A 16989-nucleotide genomic window follows, 5' to 3' on the forward strand; every position below is an offset into this window, starting at 1 on the left:
GTGGAACTCGATTTGCAAAAATGAACTGCACTAAAGGATCTGATTTGGGAGGCGACCACCACAGTGACTGGGATGACGGTTGCGTGCATTGGATCACCGAAAGGTTGCTTTGACACTCCTTGTGCGGGCATTTTTATATGTTGCAATCTTCCATTCTTCGAACGTGTAGGGAATTAAAAAGGAATATTTTATCAACAATGATATAAAAGGGAACAAATATAGAAGGAAGAGTGATATTACGAGGGAAGAATTGTGCCTGAATAGGTTAATAGAATGCAGTTGTTGGTGGGAGCAATGGTGGTGTCGCGCTGTTCGAGATATTTCTTGAGTGTTTGAAAATTGCCAGAGGATGTCTCAACTCCCTTTGGCGATTAGAGAAATCTCTCTTGTCAAAGCAAAAAGCACTTGGGATTGCAGATGATGCAGTAGACCAAACATAATCTCTTAAATGAATTTTTATTTCACTTTATTATTTTTTTTATTTGATTGATGAACACTTTTTGATGATCGATATATTGTATCTATCAGCAGAAGTTGTTGGTTAAAAACTTGGCACCATCTGATTCCTGCTATCATGGCTGCCTTCACAGCTTACCATCTATTGTCTATACATTCAGAATGAGTGGAATTTGTTTTTACCTTCCTCCCCCTCCAAATCACCGACATATATATATATATATATATATATATATATATATATATATATATATATATATATATATATATATATATATATATATATATATATATATATATATATATATATATATATATATATATACATATACACATATACATATATATACATTTTTTTTTTTTGCCTGTCTGTTTGTTTGTCATGTTATAACTTCAGAACGGATTAAAGAATTTCAACATAGCAGACTATGGTGGATTCAGGGAACTCCCAGAAAGGTTTGTGAGGAAAAAAAAATTATGTTTTTATGGGTACACGTGGTGAAACTGCAAATGCCAGCTTGCGACGCTGGTTATCCCTGCACTCCCAGGAATCCTTTTTCTTCTTTCCCTATTGATTAGCTATCGCAGCAAAGATGGGTATTTCCGTCAGTGAAAAGATGGGACTTATATTCTAGTTCTATATAAAGTATCCGGATTTCTCAGTCTGTTTCTCTCTTCCCACCCATTGGTTGCATCGCTGACCTGACTCCGTTCACAGTTGCAACTCAAAAAATCTAATTACATGTCCACCATTTTGGTTACCACTTATAAAGCCTCAGGCCTTAGGCTTCATGGCTTCAGTGTATATTTGAAGACTATTCCTGGAGTTGGCTTAATGGTTAAGGGGGCTGACTTACGATCAATGTCTTGAGTTCAAGCCACCCTTGTTCTTTTGAATTAATGCCAGGTGGGTTGACTCATCCTGTCATCCTTCTGAGGATGGCAAAATGAGTACCAGCTTACTGGTAATTGGGCCACTGCATCAGTGGAACAGTGAAAAGATGGGTCTTATATTCTAGTTCTATATAAAGTAGCCGGATTTCTCAGTCTGTTTCTCTCTTCCCACCCATTGGTTGCATTGCTGACCTGACTCAGTGTGTGTATATATATATATATATATATATATATATATATATATATATATATATATATATATATATATATATATATATATATATATATATATTATATATATATATATATATATATAACCCCACAAAATGATGTAACCAAACAGCCACTGACTGCAGACAAATAAATAAATAAATTTGAAGACTGAGCAATGTGTCTTCCATCATTAAATAAAGGTATGTTTTGAGGAAGGAAGGATATGTTTTGATTACAACCCAGGCAGAGGAAATGAGGTCATGCATGTTTTGTTCAGAGCGATTGAGAATGTAGTTTCCAATACATCGCTCAAAGAAAACTTTCGTCCTTATGCAAGACATCTGCAAAAAAAGGGCAGGTTGTTTTCCGTACTTTAGTTTTTCGCCCGAGTTTTCAGGGTTGAATACAGGGTATATAAACAAACTGTATTCCACATGTGTATAGATGATGACTTGGGGTTTGTGAGTGGAAGGGGGGCAGGGGAGTGTGCAGGCCTAGTTAATTCTTTCTAGGTAGTTGGCTGTAGAAAGCCATCAAATTGGCATGAGAAATTTGAAAAGCTATTATAAACCATGCCGGTCAAACAAAGAAGTTGGCCAAAAAATGACGTGACTTATTTGCTTGAACATTCCCAATCCTATGAGAGTGACCAAATATTGCAGTCACTGGTTGTAACATTCACCAGATTTAATGGTTGTGGTGGCATTTAACAAATGTTCATTCCTTTCAAGTGGTTATCAATACAGCCGTGCGTTGAAGTAACTGGTCAGAAATAAGAGTTGGTCGCTCATTTCATGGGTTTCTTTATAGGATCCAAAGGACACCTAAACAAATCGAACTGTTCATATGAATATTCTTTCATATGAAATCGAACTGTTCAACGGCATAAAAACAAGAAATAAATGAATGAATACCTGCTTTAAATGTTTGCGTTTTGAAATCTGAACTAACATGTCACTATCCCGTAAACATTATCATGCGTTGACGACCTCTCCCCCTTTCTTTTGTCTTTATAATATTGCTGCATACTTAATATTCCATCGATATACTGACAAAATAAATTCTGAGATCCCAACTTGGCTATACATAAATCCTATGGTATCACTCATCTATCCAGGTAATTTTATAAATATATCGGCATTAAAGCAAGATGCTTGCACATCGTTCGATGGGTATTTGTGTCAATCTGAATGTTTATATCTGAAACATACGTCGTTTTGGTGTGCAGTGTGGGATTACAAAAAAGTATATTTCCATTTTCATTTGTCTTTTACATGCTTAAATTAAAATGGCTCTGTGAAAAAGCATAATTCTACTCGTTGTATGTATGATCATCTCTACTCAGAGAGTAAAATGCTGTAAAATGTAAAATGTAAAATGCAAAAGCACTGTAAAATGCAATCTCAACCCCAAAATTCTTCGAAGATTTTGCACCCGAAACTCATAAATGGGTTGTCGGCCTCCAGTCTCTCAAAGCATCCACATCATCCTGAGTCTAATAATATAATTTACAATGTTTTAGCAAGTAGCTGCAGGATGACTGTGGCTTCACGGCCAAGGGCAATTCAATTAGCCATTTCTTTTGTTTTTATTGAAATCATATTTTTACAAAACAATAGACAAATTGAAAATAACGGTTTTTCTAAGGTCTTCAATAAGCCCACAATCTGTTTCATAATTACCACATTGTATGCCACTGACGTCTGTCATTGCTTATTTGTTTAAAAAAAAAGATTACAACATCAACAAGATATCATGTGTGAGCCTGAGTTTGAGTCATGATGTGTTGAGTCCCACCAACCTCCCCTTTCCCCCTGCCGGGATGATATATTTTTGGTGTGTCTTCATTGTTTGGTTTAATCATGCCCTTTCCCACTATGATTCTCAGCAGCGTTCTTCATGATCAAAGGTGCACACCGAGTCATCCTAAATATGCATCCCATTTGTGCCGATAATGAAAGCATATTCATATTTATCCCAAGGAAATTAAGCAACAACTTTTAAACTGTGGATTTACAGTTCATAACTTTCTTAGTCATGTGCATAAAAACATCATGCATATTGAGGAAAGTAACCCAATCATGAAATTGGACCCACAATGTGTAAAGTTACAATTATTATCACTTGAAATGCTAGGTCCTGGAAATTCACATGCAAATCATGTGAATTTGCCTGCACATGACCATGTCAATTCCATTTATATATTGGCCACTCACATGGTCTAAGTCAGTTTACGAATGGCTCAGTGACATTTAATACCAAATGAGTTGACTCACACCATCAGCATGGTTGAAAGAGTGATGACACAAACAGCTGTTGCTTTCTAGTACATATAGCATACCATCCAGATGAGTAAAGAGAGGAAGGAGGATCGAGCAGTGATCTGGCTGGATCTCACCAATGCAGATGGCTCTGTTTATCATGCCATGATCTGGTTTGCTTTTGAGCTCTTTGGCTTATCAACGAAGTTGTGTGACTATCTGAGGAAGTATATTGAGGGATTCCAGATCAGATTCTCGACAGTTGAGTACACAACCACGTTTCATCCTTTAGAGGGAGGTATACAGATGGACAGTACCATCTCTCCATTCTTTTGGGTGATTGCTATGGAATTAATTGCCAGAGCCACAAGTGCTGAAGGAAGAAGCGTGAAGATTGAGCCAGATCTGGAGCTCTCACTGTTGTGAGTATTGACGGATGATTTCACTTTGCTCAGTCCAAGCATAGAGTAGGCAGAGAATGTGTTAATGTGGCTCAAGCTGCTGATCCAATGGAGCAGAATGAAGGTCAAACACAATAAGTCAAGGAGTCTGGTCCTGAGGAAATGGAAGCTTGATGAGAGAGTGCATTTTATGACAGGTAGTGAGCAAATACTGACAATGTCAGATGTCCTGATCAAAAATCTGGGTCGATGGTATATAGAGGCCCTGTCAGACACAGCAGAGGCAAAAGAGATCCATCAGTTTCGATGGCCAATCGACCAAGTTGATGTTCCTGTTGAGGTCACTTAGGAAGGGGTTAGAGATTGCGAAAGTACAACTATTTATGATCATGAGAGACTCCATTGACTCATTTGCAAAGAGAACTGCACCAAAGATAATGACTGGCCTAAATTGGGCTATCTATATAATGGGCTATCTATAAAAAAGAAAAGATGGAGAGCCAATCAAGATGCGGAACCAGTTTAAATAAGTCGAGCTGGGCTTGGAATGAAGCCAATGGTATTTTGTATTCAAAGTCCAGGCTCATGGAAGAGCTAGAACACAGCATAGACAATGACTCAATAGAACAAAAGGAATAGCGAAAGAAGTGGGAAACACCAACATCAAGGTAGAGGGACCAAATAGAGGGAGTCTTGGACAAAAAGGGATGGAGGGAGGAGTGGGACATAGGGGAAGATGCACGGAATGGACAGGATGGATCCAAAAGCAAATTCTTCAGAAGGAAAAATTGAAGATTATGAATAGGATTGGGCCAAGAACACAGTCTCGAGGCACTTCAGCCGTAACAGGGAGAGTAGATGAAAGGATTATTTTGAGAGCCACACGTTGGCTATGAGAGTAGAGGAAGTCAGCAGCCATGGATGGAGTTGGCCTTGGATGTCAGAGGCAAAGAGTTTGCAGAGCAAGGTGTGATGCCGACTGTATTGAAAGCTCAAGCGACAGCAGCCTGCAAAAGTATTCACCCTCCTCCAAAATGTTCACACTTTGATGGCACCTGAGCTTATTTCATGATGATTTCAAATCAAACTTAATATCGAGTCTTCACAAACTACTCCAATGTGATAAAGCTAAAAAAATTCAGATCAATGTTAATAAGTTAGATTAACAGAGAAAAGCAGATGATTCTCATTAGGTCATAAGAATTTAAACCCTTTGCCAAATTAACCCTAATTCACTTCAGGAGCAAATATTTGTTTGAAAGGTTATAAAATAAGTGTAGAGGTGTAACCTGCATGTAATCAGTGGTTTAAATTAAAATCAAGCTCCCCCACTTATCAAAGGAGTTTAAAGGTACAACTCACTTGGTCAACCAACAAGACGAACATGAAGACCAAGGAGCTTTCCAAAGAAGTCAGACATGAAGTGTTGGAGAAGCACCATTCAGGAGAGGGTTATATGAAGATTCCAAAGTCACTCATTATCCCTTTGAATATGATGAAAAGCATAAAGAAGTGGAAGACGTATCATTCCACCAAGACTCCACCCAGATCAGGTCGCTCATCCAGACTCAGCAGCTGGGCAAGCAGGAAATTGTATATCCAACAATGACTTTAAAACATCTGCAAGGCTCTTTGTCTGAGATGGGATCAGTGTTCATCAATCAACAATATCCCATTCCCTTCACAATGCTCTGGCCTCCATGGACAGGTGGCAAGAGAGAAGCCATTACTGAAAAAGACATCTAAAAGCTTGCAGGAGTTTACAAGAAAGCATCTTAATGATACTGCAGACATGTGGATGAGACAAAAATGTAACTTTTCGGGTAAATTCAATGCATTCCATCTGGCACAAGCCAAACACTGCACAATATGCAGTCAACATCATCTCCACTGCCAAGCTTGGTGGTGGCAGCACCATATTATGGGGCTACTTTTCATCAGCAGGGAGTGGCAAGCTTGTTAGGATCGAAGGGACAATGGACGGTGCAAAGTACAGGAGAATCCTTAATGAAAATCTGCTTGAGACAGCAATGAATCTGAAACTGGGTAGGTGATTCACATTTCAGCAGGACAATGATCCGAAGCACAAAGCTAAAGCCACACTGGAGTGGCTGAATAAGAAGAAAATAAATGTTCTTGAGTGGCCCAGTCAAAGTCCTGACTTGAACCCAATTGAACATTTATGAGACTTGAAGATTGCAGTCCATCAACGATCCCCAACAAACTTGGCAGAACTAGAGCAATTTTCACGTGAAGAATGGGCAAACATTTTACCATCTCACTGTGTAAAGCTGGTAGATACCTACCCAAAACGACTCATAGCAATAATTGCTGAAAAGGTGCTTCCACCAAGTCATGACTGAAGGGAGCGAATACTTTTACAATTGAGTTTTGATTTGCACACGTTTTTTTTTTTTTTTTTAACAGGAATTCCTGACATGTAAACTGCTTCAACTATAAGTGTTTAGTTTGAACTTTCCAATTATGAATAAAAAAGTTCATTTGGAAAAATCGTTTCTACATAATTTGTAATTCATCTCAATGTGGAAATATTGGAAGGGGTGGATACTTTTACAGGATACTGTATGTTGAGGTCCTGATCTCATGTTTTGACATTGAGGGCCTCCATCCATTGTCAAATCCATATTGGATTCATCCAGCCTCCAGCTGGAAGCCTCCATAATAATCCAGCCTCCACAATCTCGCCTCCATCCTTATTGGAAGGGGGTGGATGAGACTTGAAGATTGCAGTATATCGACGATCCCCATCAAGCTTAGCAGAACTAGAGCAATTTTCATGTGAAGAATGGGCAAAAATTTCACCATCTCGCTGTGCAAAGCCGGTAGAGACCTACCCAAAACGACTCGTAACAATCATTGCTGCAAAAGGTGCTTCCACCAAGTACTGACATAAGGGGCCGAATACTTTTACAACCAGTGAATTTTGATTTGTACACTTTTTTACAGGAATTCCTGACATATAAACCCCTTCAACTGCAACAGTGTTTGGTTTGATCTTTCCAGTTATGAATAAAAAATTCATTTGGGAAAATCGTTTCTCTAAAATTTGTAATTCATCTCAATGTGGCATTATTGGAAGGGGGTGGATACTTTTACAGGCCACTGTATGTTTAGGTCCTGATCTCATGTTTTGACATTGAGGGCCTTCATCCATTGTTGGAATTGTAGAAGCAGCATGTCCAGTGTAGACTGACCTGGTCGGAATCCAAATTTATCACCTGAGATGATGCCATTGAAGAAATGGAAGGATTTAATATCAACTGCAATCACTGATTTCACATCAACTGCAATTATGGATTTCATAACCTTGTTGTTCATTGGAAGCAAGATATTTGGTTTGCAGTTAAGGGGATCACTTTTTCACCTCATTTATGTAAAGTGGTGATGTTGGCTGACTGCCAAGCAGATGGAAGAAGACTGAGGGCAAGAGATAGGGTGAAACATGCAGAAAGAGGAAGTGCAAGAGCAGCTGAGCAGGTTTTTATCTTGGCCCACCTGAGCTCCTGACCACAAAGCTTTCTTCTGCAGCCTGATGGAGTACTGCTCTCCCCTTTGGGCTGGTGCTCCTGCCTCTCACCTTTCTCGGCTTCACGCAGTGAAAACCAAGGCATTTCAGATCATTTGTATCTCCCATGATGAGGCTGAGTCTTTGGGCTTCTCACTCTCTCACCACGTGCAGGTCGGTGGTCTTTCTGTCTTCCACTGTCTCTTCTCCGGTCCCCCCCATCCCCTCCTCCCCTCCTGCTCTGTCTGTGATTTGTCCCCACCATATTTCCGCAGGGCGCTCAAAGTCTGCCAACTACTCCGTTCTGGTAAAACTACCAAAATCACGAATCACTGATCACTGATCACCTTCACTCTTTCATACCTCATTTTTCCTGCCATTGAAATATATTCGCTCACTTTGTTCAATCCCATTCTTCCCTCCAGGCCTTCAAAACAGCTGTTCACCTCCACCTCTTATCGTCGCCCATCCAAATCATCAATCATTTCTACCCCAGTTAATCCACCCCAAACCCACATCATTAAAATTGCCTGCTTTCCTTCCTGAAAGTCCTGTAGTGTCCATCTTGTATATGCCATGTCCCCTGCCCCCATCCCTCTCACTTCCACAGATCTCTGAATGTCTCTGTTCTCCACTGTTTTGTCGTTCCCACGTCCCTCTTGTCTCATGCCCCTCTTACTGTGCCTTATGTGTTAGCTCTCATTCGAGCCTCGAGAAGGTATACAAAAACCCCCCAAAAAACACAACGCACAACAGGGGGGGGGCAGGAGACAAGAGGGGTGGGAGAGGGAAGTTGAAAACAGTGGGGAACAAAGACATTAGGAGATCTGTGGAAGGGAAAGGGATGGGTTTGGGAACACGAGGTACACAAAGTGCACACCATAGGGACTTTCAGGACCTTACACGAAAGGGAACCTTTGGGAAGGAAGGCAGGGAATTTGAAGGTGGTAGATTTGGATTGGATTAACGGGGGTAGAAAATATCGTGGTTTTTTTATGGGGGAAGATAAGGGGTGGTGGTGAACAGCTGTTTTGAAGACCTGGAGGGAAGAGTGGGATTGAAGAGAGTGTGGGAGTTTATTCCAAAGGCGGGGAAAAAAAGAGGAATGAGAGAGTGAAGGTGAGCAGTGATTCGTGAGTTTGGTAGTTTTACCAGAAGGGGGTTGTTGGTGGACCTTGAGCGCAATGCGGAAATATGGTGGGGGTGAGGTGAGACATATAGCAGCCAGAGCAGGGGGGGGGGTGGTGAGACTGCAGAGGAGATGGTAGAAGACAAAGAGACTACCAACCTACCTGTGGTGAAAGAGTGAGAGGCCCAAAGACTCAGACTCACCGCGTAAGATACCAATGATCCTAAATGCCTTGTTTTCCATAGCGTGAAGGCGTTAAAGGTGAGAGGCAGGAGCACCAACCCAGAGGGGAGAGTAGTACTCCATCAGGCTGCATAGGAAAGCTTTGCACGTGTTCAAGAGCTCAGGTGGGCAAGGAAAGGCATTGCACGACGGAGGATTCCGAGTCGGCGACTGGTTTTGGATACCAGGATGGAAATGTGGCTTTCTCAGGAAAGATCATGGCAGATAGTGAGACCCAGAGGCTTGAATGAAAGGACTTCTTCCAGAGGATTGTTGAGAATGTAGATGGGGGGATTTTACAAACCGTCCTTTCGAAGAGACATAATGAGAGCGTGAGATTTGTCTGGATTGAAAGACATGTTCTACATGAGTAGATGATTAATGTGGTTCTGGGACTTCCATTCAAATGACTGGGGAAAAAGGGAAAAACTTTCTGACTCAAGCCCCAAAAGTCCAAAATAGGAGTCTGATTTTCTCCCCACCGATCCCCTTCCTTCCCATACAAGCAAATGTAAAATTGAGACTTACTGATAAAAGCACTTCTTCCTTTTCATATTTTCATTCAACTCAAAGAGCAAACCAATGAATATTTGTCCATGTTCTACTTTGGGGAATAACTTAATTTTCCGATTACATTCATCACCATTGAGTATATTCACAAAGAATAACTTGGAACTTGGTTCTTGGTTTAAGTGTCTTTGTTGAGCAGAAATGAAATGATAAACTTCTCTTAATGTTCTTCTTTGACCACCTCCTGAGCCACATATCATTTTGAGATTGTAGTAAATTGTTTTTCCATTGTTCAATTGATAACCATCAAAGTTTTCAGTCCATTCAAGGATATTATTTTTTTCTTTTCATCCTCCAACTTATTTGAAATTAAATTTATCTGCTTATTTGTTTTATCGACTTTTACCCTGGTTATTTCTTCAATAAGACTTTTTTTGATATTTCTCACATTCTTTATGTTTCCCATTTAAATACCAAGGCTGATTACATCTCCACTCTTTGGTTTGGTTATTGCTTGGTTCTTTTATTTATAAATCAGTAAAAAGACGGTAGCCTGTTAAAATTCCCAACCCAATATCTTAACACTTATACTTATAACCATAAGGGAGACTATGGATTCCATTCTCTAAAATATATATTTTATCATCAAAAGCTCATCATGCTTTCTTATTTATCTCTTCTGTATATAATTGATGTTTATAACTTCTTATTGTATTCATTTTTCTATACTCTTCCCTCTTTAAGATTAAACAGTTGTAATAATGCTTAAAGTTTATTGTTTCCTTGATTATATTTTTCTTTATTCCCTTGAGCTTCTTATCACACCTTTCAATGTCATTGTTATCAATATACGTAAACGCATAAGACTTTGATCTCAATCCTATAAATTCACTCATGACCTTCAAACCCAATTCATCTTTAAACTTACCAATAACCTTTTTATTCTTTGATGAAAACAACACATCACCTGACCTATAATTACTTGTATCATAAATATATCAATATTATCAATCATATCCTCATATACATCACTTGTCTTAATTCCAAATATAAAACTCTGTATCCATATATAACAATGACACATTATCCTTATACTTTGATGTTAAATTATTATAGTACTAGTCATACATTAACGACTTTGACAAGTCAAGAATTAATGTTCCTATATAAATAGGTTTATCCATTTCAATACTCTCATTTTTCAAATGAATAGCACAAAAGTTCTCTGAAAACATCTCCGCTCGCTCAAAACTTGGTCTATTAATTAACTTTGAAGCCTGTTTCCAAGATATAGCAAGTCTTATGTTTTTCGATTCCTAACATTTTCCATAGTCTTTCCAAATACAGCATTATTCATTAATTTATAAAAGTCCTTCTCAAAAGCTGTTTTTGTTTCTGTTCTCCTTTTTGTATTAAAATCAATATACTTCTTTAACCAATGACTGTTTAAATTTCAAAATCGAATGAATGAATTTTCCACACTCTCAACCCAGCAGATAAATATTGTCTCAAGTTCCTTTGATGCAAAACATAACTTGCTTTATCATTTAATGTAGGAAGTAGTTTTTCTGGAGATTTATCTTTTATATTAAATGAGTGTTATCACTTAACTATTATTTTCTTGGACTTTCTTTATCAGGGGCATAAGGTAGGTCTTTATATTTGTGATGAAGTTCTTCTGGATATTTTAAATCAACCTCAAAATAATATCCAACTTCAGCTTCATCCAATTATTTTTGAGGGGAAACAACAATGTCTTGTAAAACTTTTTCCTAATGTTTTTCTTTAACCCATTTAAGCTTTCCATGAGGCAAAGTTTGAGACATAGCCCACCCATACAAATTGTTAGCATCATAATACATCAGGTAAGAGTTGTCCTCAGTCTTATTATAATCAGGAAGATATTTGTGATTTGCTTTAGCATATCTCTTGGAACATACTTGAGATATTCCTCCTCTTTTAGCCTTCTCTATCATTAAAAGCATATCTTTATCATTGATTAATTCCAAACTCTGTTTTGTCATTTTTAACATAGCACTCCAAGCCAAACCTGGGGCCATGTAATAGTGAGCGGGGTCGAATCCATAAGAATTTTTATTATGACAGACTATTCTAAAAGTTGTAAACACATCAGCCAATATCAATACATCAGTTTTAAGATACAAATCATGATATTCTCCAAGATTCTTTATATCAAACTCCTTCCAAACCTTTTTAGCTTGTGTATAATCTCTATCGAAAATATGAGTTTTATTTAACTTTCCATAGAAACATTTCCTTGAAGGAAGTTGTGTTTCTTTAAACTTCTCAAATGAATCCATGTTGTCATACGGACATATTCCCTTTTGTGAAAAAAGATAAATCTCTTCTTGATTTGAGAAATGTGATTTAAGATTCGGTAAGTTTTTAATATTTGTTGCTAAGTTAGATAATGGACTTGCCATAAACTTGTATGTGTCAAGAAATCTGATATGGGTTATGGGGGATATATGAATTGTTCTTGTGAATGAGATGTATTTTTGATATGTGTTAGGAATGGCAGAAACTTCTCCAGATGTCTTTGAAGGTTCATTTATAAATAGATGTGTGTTATAGTGAGCGTTTTTGTGAAGAAAGAAAGGAATAAAATTTGGAGGCTTGTAATTAGGATTCCAACGGGAATGAGCTGGACCTCTATATTTTCCAGTAAGATGACAATGATCCCTAACTTTGACCTCTCCCTCAATTTTCTCCTCACAAATATGACAGATACTGTTCTTTCTAAATTCCTTTTCTCTCCCTTTGTTAATGACATTGGTTGATAGGTTTTTACTATTATTTCTCTTAGTCTTATACAGTCTTTTTCCAATCGTCTTACAAACTCTTCTGTGGCATTTTCACCTCTATAAAGTTCTCACTTCTTGTATTCATCACCAACAGATGATTTGATATAATAACAGAAACCACAAGGAGTATGTTTTTGATATTTATTTGTGTACGATTTATTTGGATTTGGAGAAACAGTATCTATCTTTTCAAGGATACTTTCCAAATCAGCAGATATCACAAATGGATGTTTTATAGATTTGTTAAAATCTTGGAATGATATGTTTGAACCTGCTTTTGGTAAATTGATTTCGGTTGATTTCTGATTACTACAATATTTTGAATGTTGATTTAATCGTTCTTTTGTATGAAAGGAGTTGAGACATTTCTTACAAGGATACCTTTTGCATTTTCTCTTGTATAGTTGTGATTTGGTTAATCTTGATAAATTTTTGATGAAAGCATAATGTGATTTTTTCTTTGAAGTAAAGTAGAGAAGGTCAATGTGTGTTTGATCATTTTTATAGTTGTTTGAAATTTTTAAGTCTGAACTTTGTTTGTATCCATTAATCCATGTACATTAACAGATAGATTATTCATTTCTCAAATTTAGGAATATCTCTCAATGACATTGGAAACTTTAAATCTTTAACATTTAATATAGTCTCATATTTCTTGTAATGTTCAACCCTTTCAGGTTTCCATTGTGGAGGATGTAAGTGAGCAAGAACAGACCATAGAAAATATGTATTATCTTTGTTTTCAATATTAACAACCGCTTTCCTAAGTTTTATCTCTTTTGGTAAATCAATATACGAAGAAGCTTGAAGAGGATCTGATTTGAAGATGTGTATATCTAAAAAGATTATTTTTGTAATCGTAAATCCACGACCTACTTCAGTGTTATCAACACCTTGTTCTTGTCTCTGGAGTTCCTCGTCTTACAAAACCTCGTTTCAAGATTTTGGAAGATCTTCCTCAAAAGAAACTGTGGGATCTTTAACGCCCACCATCCAATGTGACCAGATGGATCCCAGGTTAACATCTACTTGATCGATGGAAAACTCATTGCTGTGCTAACTCCCTGACTGTGAATCACCAGTCTGACAGTTTATTGTCATATCATGAATTGAAGAGAGCGAGATAGCTTTGAGGTAGGTGCCCGACCACTGCACCATCTTGTCAGATGGAAACACCATGATTAACTGAGCAGTTTGACCTCAAGTAGGAAAGCACATTTTTGCATAGTATTTTAATATTTGTAATCGTAAATCAAGCCAAATCAATGACTCGAAAAAAAATGATAATGTGCAAATATTATCCCAGTAAGCATATTTTCAAAGTGAAATAGAAGAAGCGAGAGATGAGCAATGACTAGTTGCTTTCTTATCATTTTAATGCTTCTGAAATTGCAATTGTTGCTCTGGTAAGGCTTGTGTGGATAAAGTAACGTTCGTTGAAGATCAACGAATGGCAAGTGCAATTTATATCCAAGCTCTCTTTCAGGAGGAAAGGAAAGTGAGATGGTTTTAAATCGCTGACAAAAAAAGATCTTGCTGGATTTTATAGTTCATATTGAGCTTCAAAACTACCAAAAACCACATGGTAAACCAACCAACCACTGGTGAAATGGCATGCATAACTACAGTCAATGTTTCCTCAATATTGCTGCAGCTTCCTGCCTGCAAAGTGCTCTTTTGAAGGTAGTGTGTTTATGTAGCTCATAAATTCAATGACTATGGTCATCACTGGCATTGTCTTTGTGAAAGCCTATTGTGTTAAAACAATGAGCTATTACATGTAGTGTACAAGTACAGCGTGGGGAATTTAGATCTGACACATTTGCAATCTTTCAAGCTGGAAGCAGTCTTGGCATAACTAATTATTATTTTCTTTGTTTTACAAATAATACTTGAAAGTTTATAATGATGGTGCACTTTAAATGCAATGAGGATTTTTTGGGGGATTTTCTTTTTTTGGTAAATGCAATGAGTATACCAATTTCACAAACAAGGTCATCATGACAGATGAGGCACACTTTGATTTAGCAGGTTTAACTCCACCACATTTCTTCCTATAGGGATTTCTGAGGGAAAAGTTCATAAGGAACATCCAACATCGATCGATGAATTGAAGGCAAACATCACTGCAACCCTCCGCTCTATTGATCAAGAGACATTGCTTGCGGTAATGAACAATACGATGATCCGCTGTTGTGAATGCACGAATACAAAAGGACCCATTTGTCTGATGTAATTTTTAATCAATAAAGAATCAAAATATAATTATAAAACTTAAGGTATGTGCCTATGTTGTGTAGAAATTTTATTTTATTTGGTTTAGAAACAAAAAAGTTATAACGATAATAAAACTGTCAGATATAAATACCCCATCCTGTATAAAAGTTGTGTCAAGTCTTCTTTGCAGTTGTCGACAAATATTAATGTTGTATCTTGACCTCCAGGCATTGAAAGCAGTTAGGTTTTTCAAACAGGCTTGTGCCACCAATGCTGAAGGGGGCAAACTGCGTATAATACGAGGCTTGCAGGAAATATGAGATAATGTCCCAACGCCTTTGGCAGCTTGAACAATCGATATACAGTATATATTTAGGAGGAAATAGTTGAACCTTTTCGTGGGAGAAAAACAAAGGAGGTTATTTTTTTTTCTTTGGTCATTAATTTATTTATTTTGGTGTAAACCTTTAGAAAATATCCATTGGTGAGTGTAAACCTCATTCAAAATACTAACACAAACACACACACACACACACACACACACACACACACACACACACACACACACACACACACACACACACACACACACACACACACACAATAAGTGCATGGATGAGAGGTTACTAAAGTAATAAATCAACATTCGTCATCAGCAATACTTTCAAGACAAAATATCGGCTTTACCATTGTATCTTGACATTCCAAAATCGATTGTTTGTAATAAAAAAATCTATTACATTATACCTAAAAAATATGCTACAGATTCCATATTTTCTGTTATGTCATAATCAAAGACAATAATCTAATTTTTCAAATGAAAACATTATTAGCCGATATGATTCAGTGTAGGAGAATTAAAACCAGTCAGCTTTGGCTTAGATATACTTCAACGTCTGAAACTTTAACATCGTTAAACTTTCCATAAGTGAAGGGCACAATGGTTTCAATTTGTCATTGGATTGTAATTGATTAATCTCTTGTCATTCGCTGAACTCATCTCATTTGCAAGTTGTTGGCTATGTGGAACACATTTTATGATATTGAATGCAATCGAAACACTTTCAAAGAGAAAAAAATATGCATGGCCAACCGGGGTTTGACCAGCTAAATGTATTGGTCCTCACTCTCTCATATGTCTTCCTAATTTTCTCATAAGGACCTGGAAAAGGAGGAAATGCCGATGATGGACTGATTCAAATGGAGCATCGGCAGCTTGAGAAGCTTCAAATCAATTGCACTCGTAAACTTGCATTTTCACAAAAGGATCGAAAAAGTCAAAAGAATTTGGCTTCCATTGACTTTCATTCTTTCACCTTTACTGTTTTTTCATGAAGAAAGATGTTAATTTCAAAGACAAAGCCTATTTTGGCATCACTGTGGGTGTGTGAGTAAATCACACAATGACAGTACTATCCTGATTATCCCTCACCCAATATATGTACAGTACTTATATACTTTCCCAATATTATCGTTGCCTAAACTGAACTTATATGTTGTCAAGCAATTGTCGACATACCTAGTGTGGCCAGCGCACAAATGTTCCCTGCATAGATGGTATCATCAACTGGGAATGACTCCATCCACACCCCTGTGAGACAGGCTGTTGTAGTTCAGAAAATCCATCCATCCATGCTGTTCAGAAAAAAAAGTCATTGTATTTCAGAAAAAAAGTCTTTTAATGCAGGGAAAATTCATGCTTTCTCACACTGTCCCTCCACAAGGGTCAACGTTCAACCCCCTCAGTCTACTTTTCTGGGCAACCCTTGGAAGAGGTGCAATCCTCGGAACTCCTTGGCCTCACAATCTGTCATAACCTCGTTTTGGGAAGATGAAATCCCATACTCACCTCAAGGATAGGCCAATGCCTCACTATTTTCTGCAAATGTAAGTCCATTCTGAGGTGCTCAGAACTCATTACATTCTACAAGGTTGGGCCCCTTCTACCGAGCTTTCACGAGTGTTGTCCATCATCAACTCATGCTTCCTCCCAGCCCCACCTCGACTCTTCCAAACATCTCCCCATTCCACCCTTTAAGTCCAAGGATATCTATGTAATTGACATATCTCAGCAAGAAGATCCATGCCCCAAGGTCTGCTTCTCTCCATCTGCCGGCATTTTGATGGACTCTCGCTGTTTTCTCCTGCCCCATTTCTGGCTTTGCTCCTCCCACCCTTTCATGCATCTGTTTTAAATCAGCCTGCCCATGACACATTTTCTTCCAGAATCCCACTCCGACTTACTCTCTCGATTTCTAAGAGAAAGCTCACCTCCATTCTTTTACCCCCTCTACTTTCTTTCTTACTGTACATGTTGTCTCGTGCTTCTCAATCC

The 16989-nt window shown here is 37.8% G+C and overlaps 1 protein-coding gene across 2 annotated transcripts in view; it reads right to left on the reverse strand.

Moving 5' to 3' along the window:
• LOC147020415 (uncharacterized) overlaps positions 1-16989 on the reverse strand; it is a 64032-nt gene that overhangs the window by 2930 nt on the left and 44113 nt on the right. For both annotated transcript variants that reach the window (XR_015061817.1, XM_085895734.1), the window contains exon 4: positions 16174-16289. Coding sequence is in view for 1 of the 2 variants with exons in the window: in XM_085895734.1 (XP_085751860.1) it covers positions 16174-16289 (116 nt within the window). In the remaining variant the exon portion in view is untranslated. The remainder of the gene's footprint in view (positions 1-16173; positions 16290-16989) is intronic.

This window comes from Eptatretus burgeri, chromosome 9, assembly GCF_056783735.1.
Source record: "Eptatretus burgeri isolate ZD-2024b chromosome 9, Ebu_testis_v1, whole genome shotgun sequence".
Classification (NCBI taxonomy): Eukaryota; Metazoa; Chordata; class Myxini; order Myxiniformes; family Myxinidae; genus Eptatretus; species Eptatretus burgeri.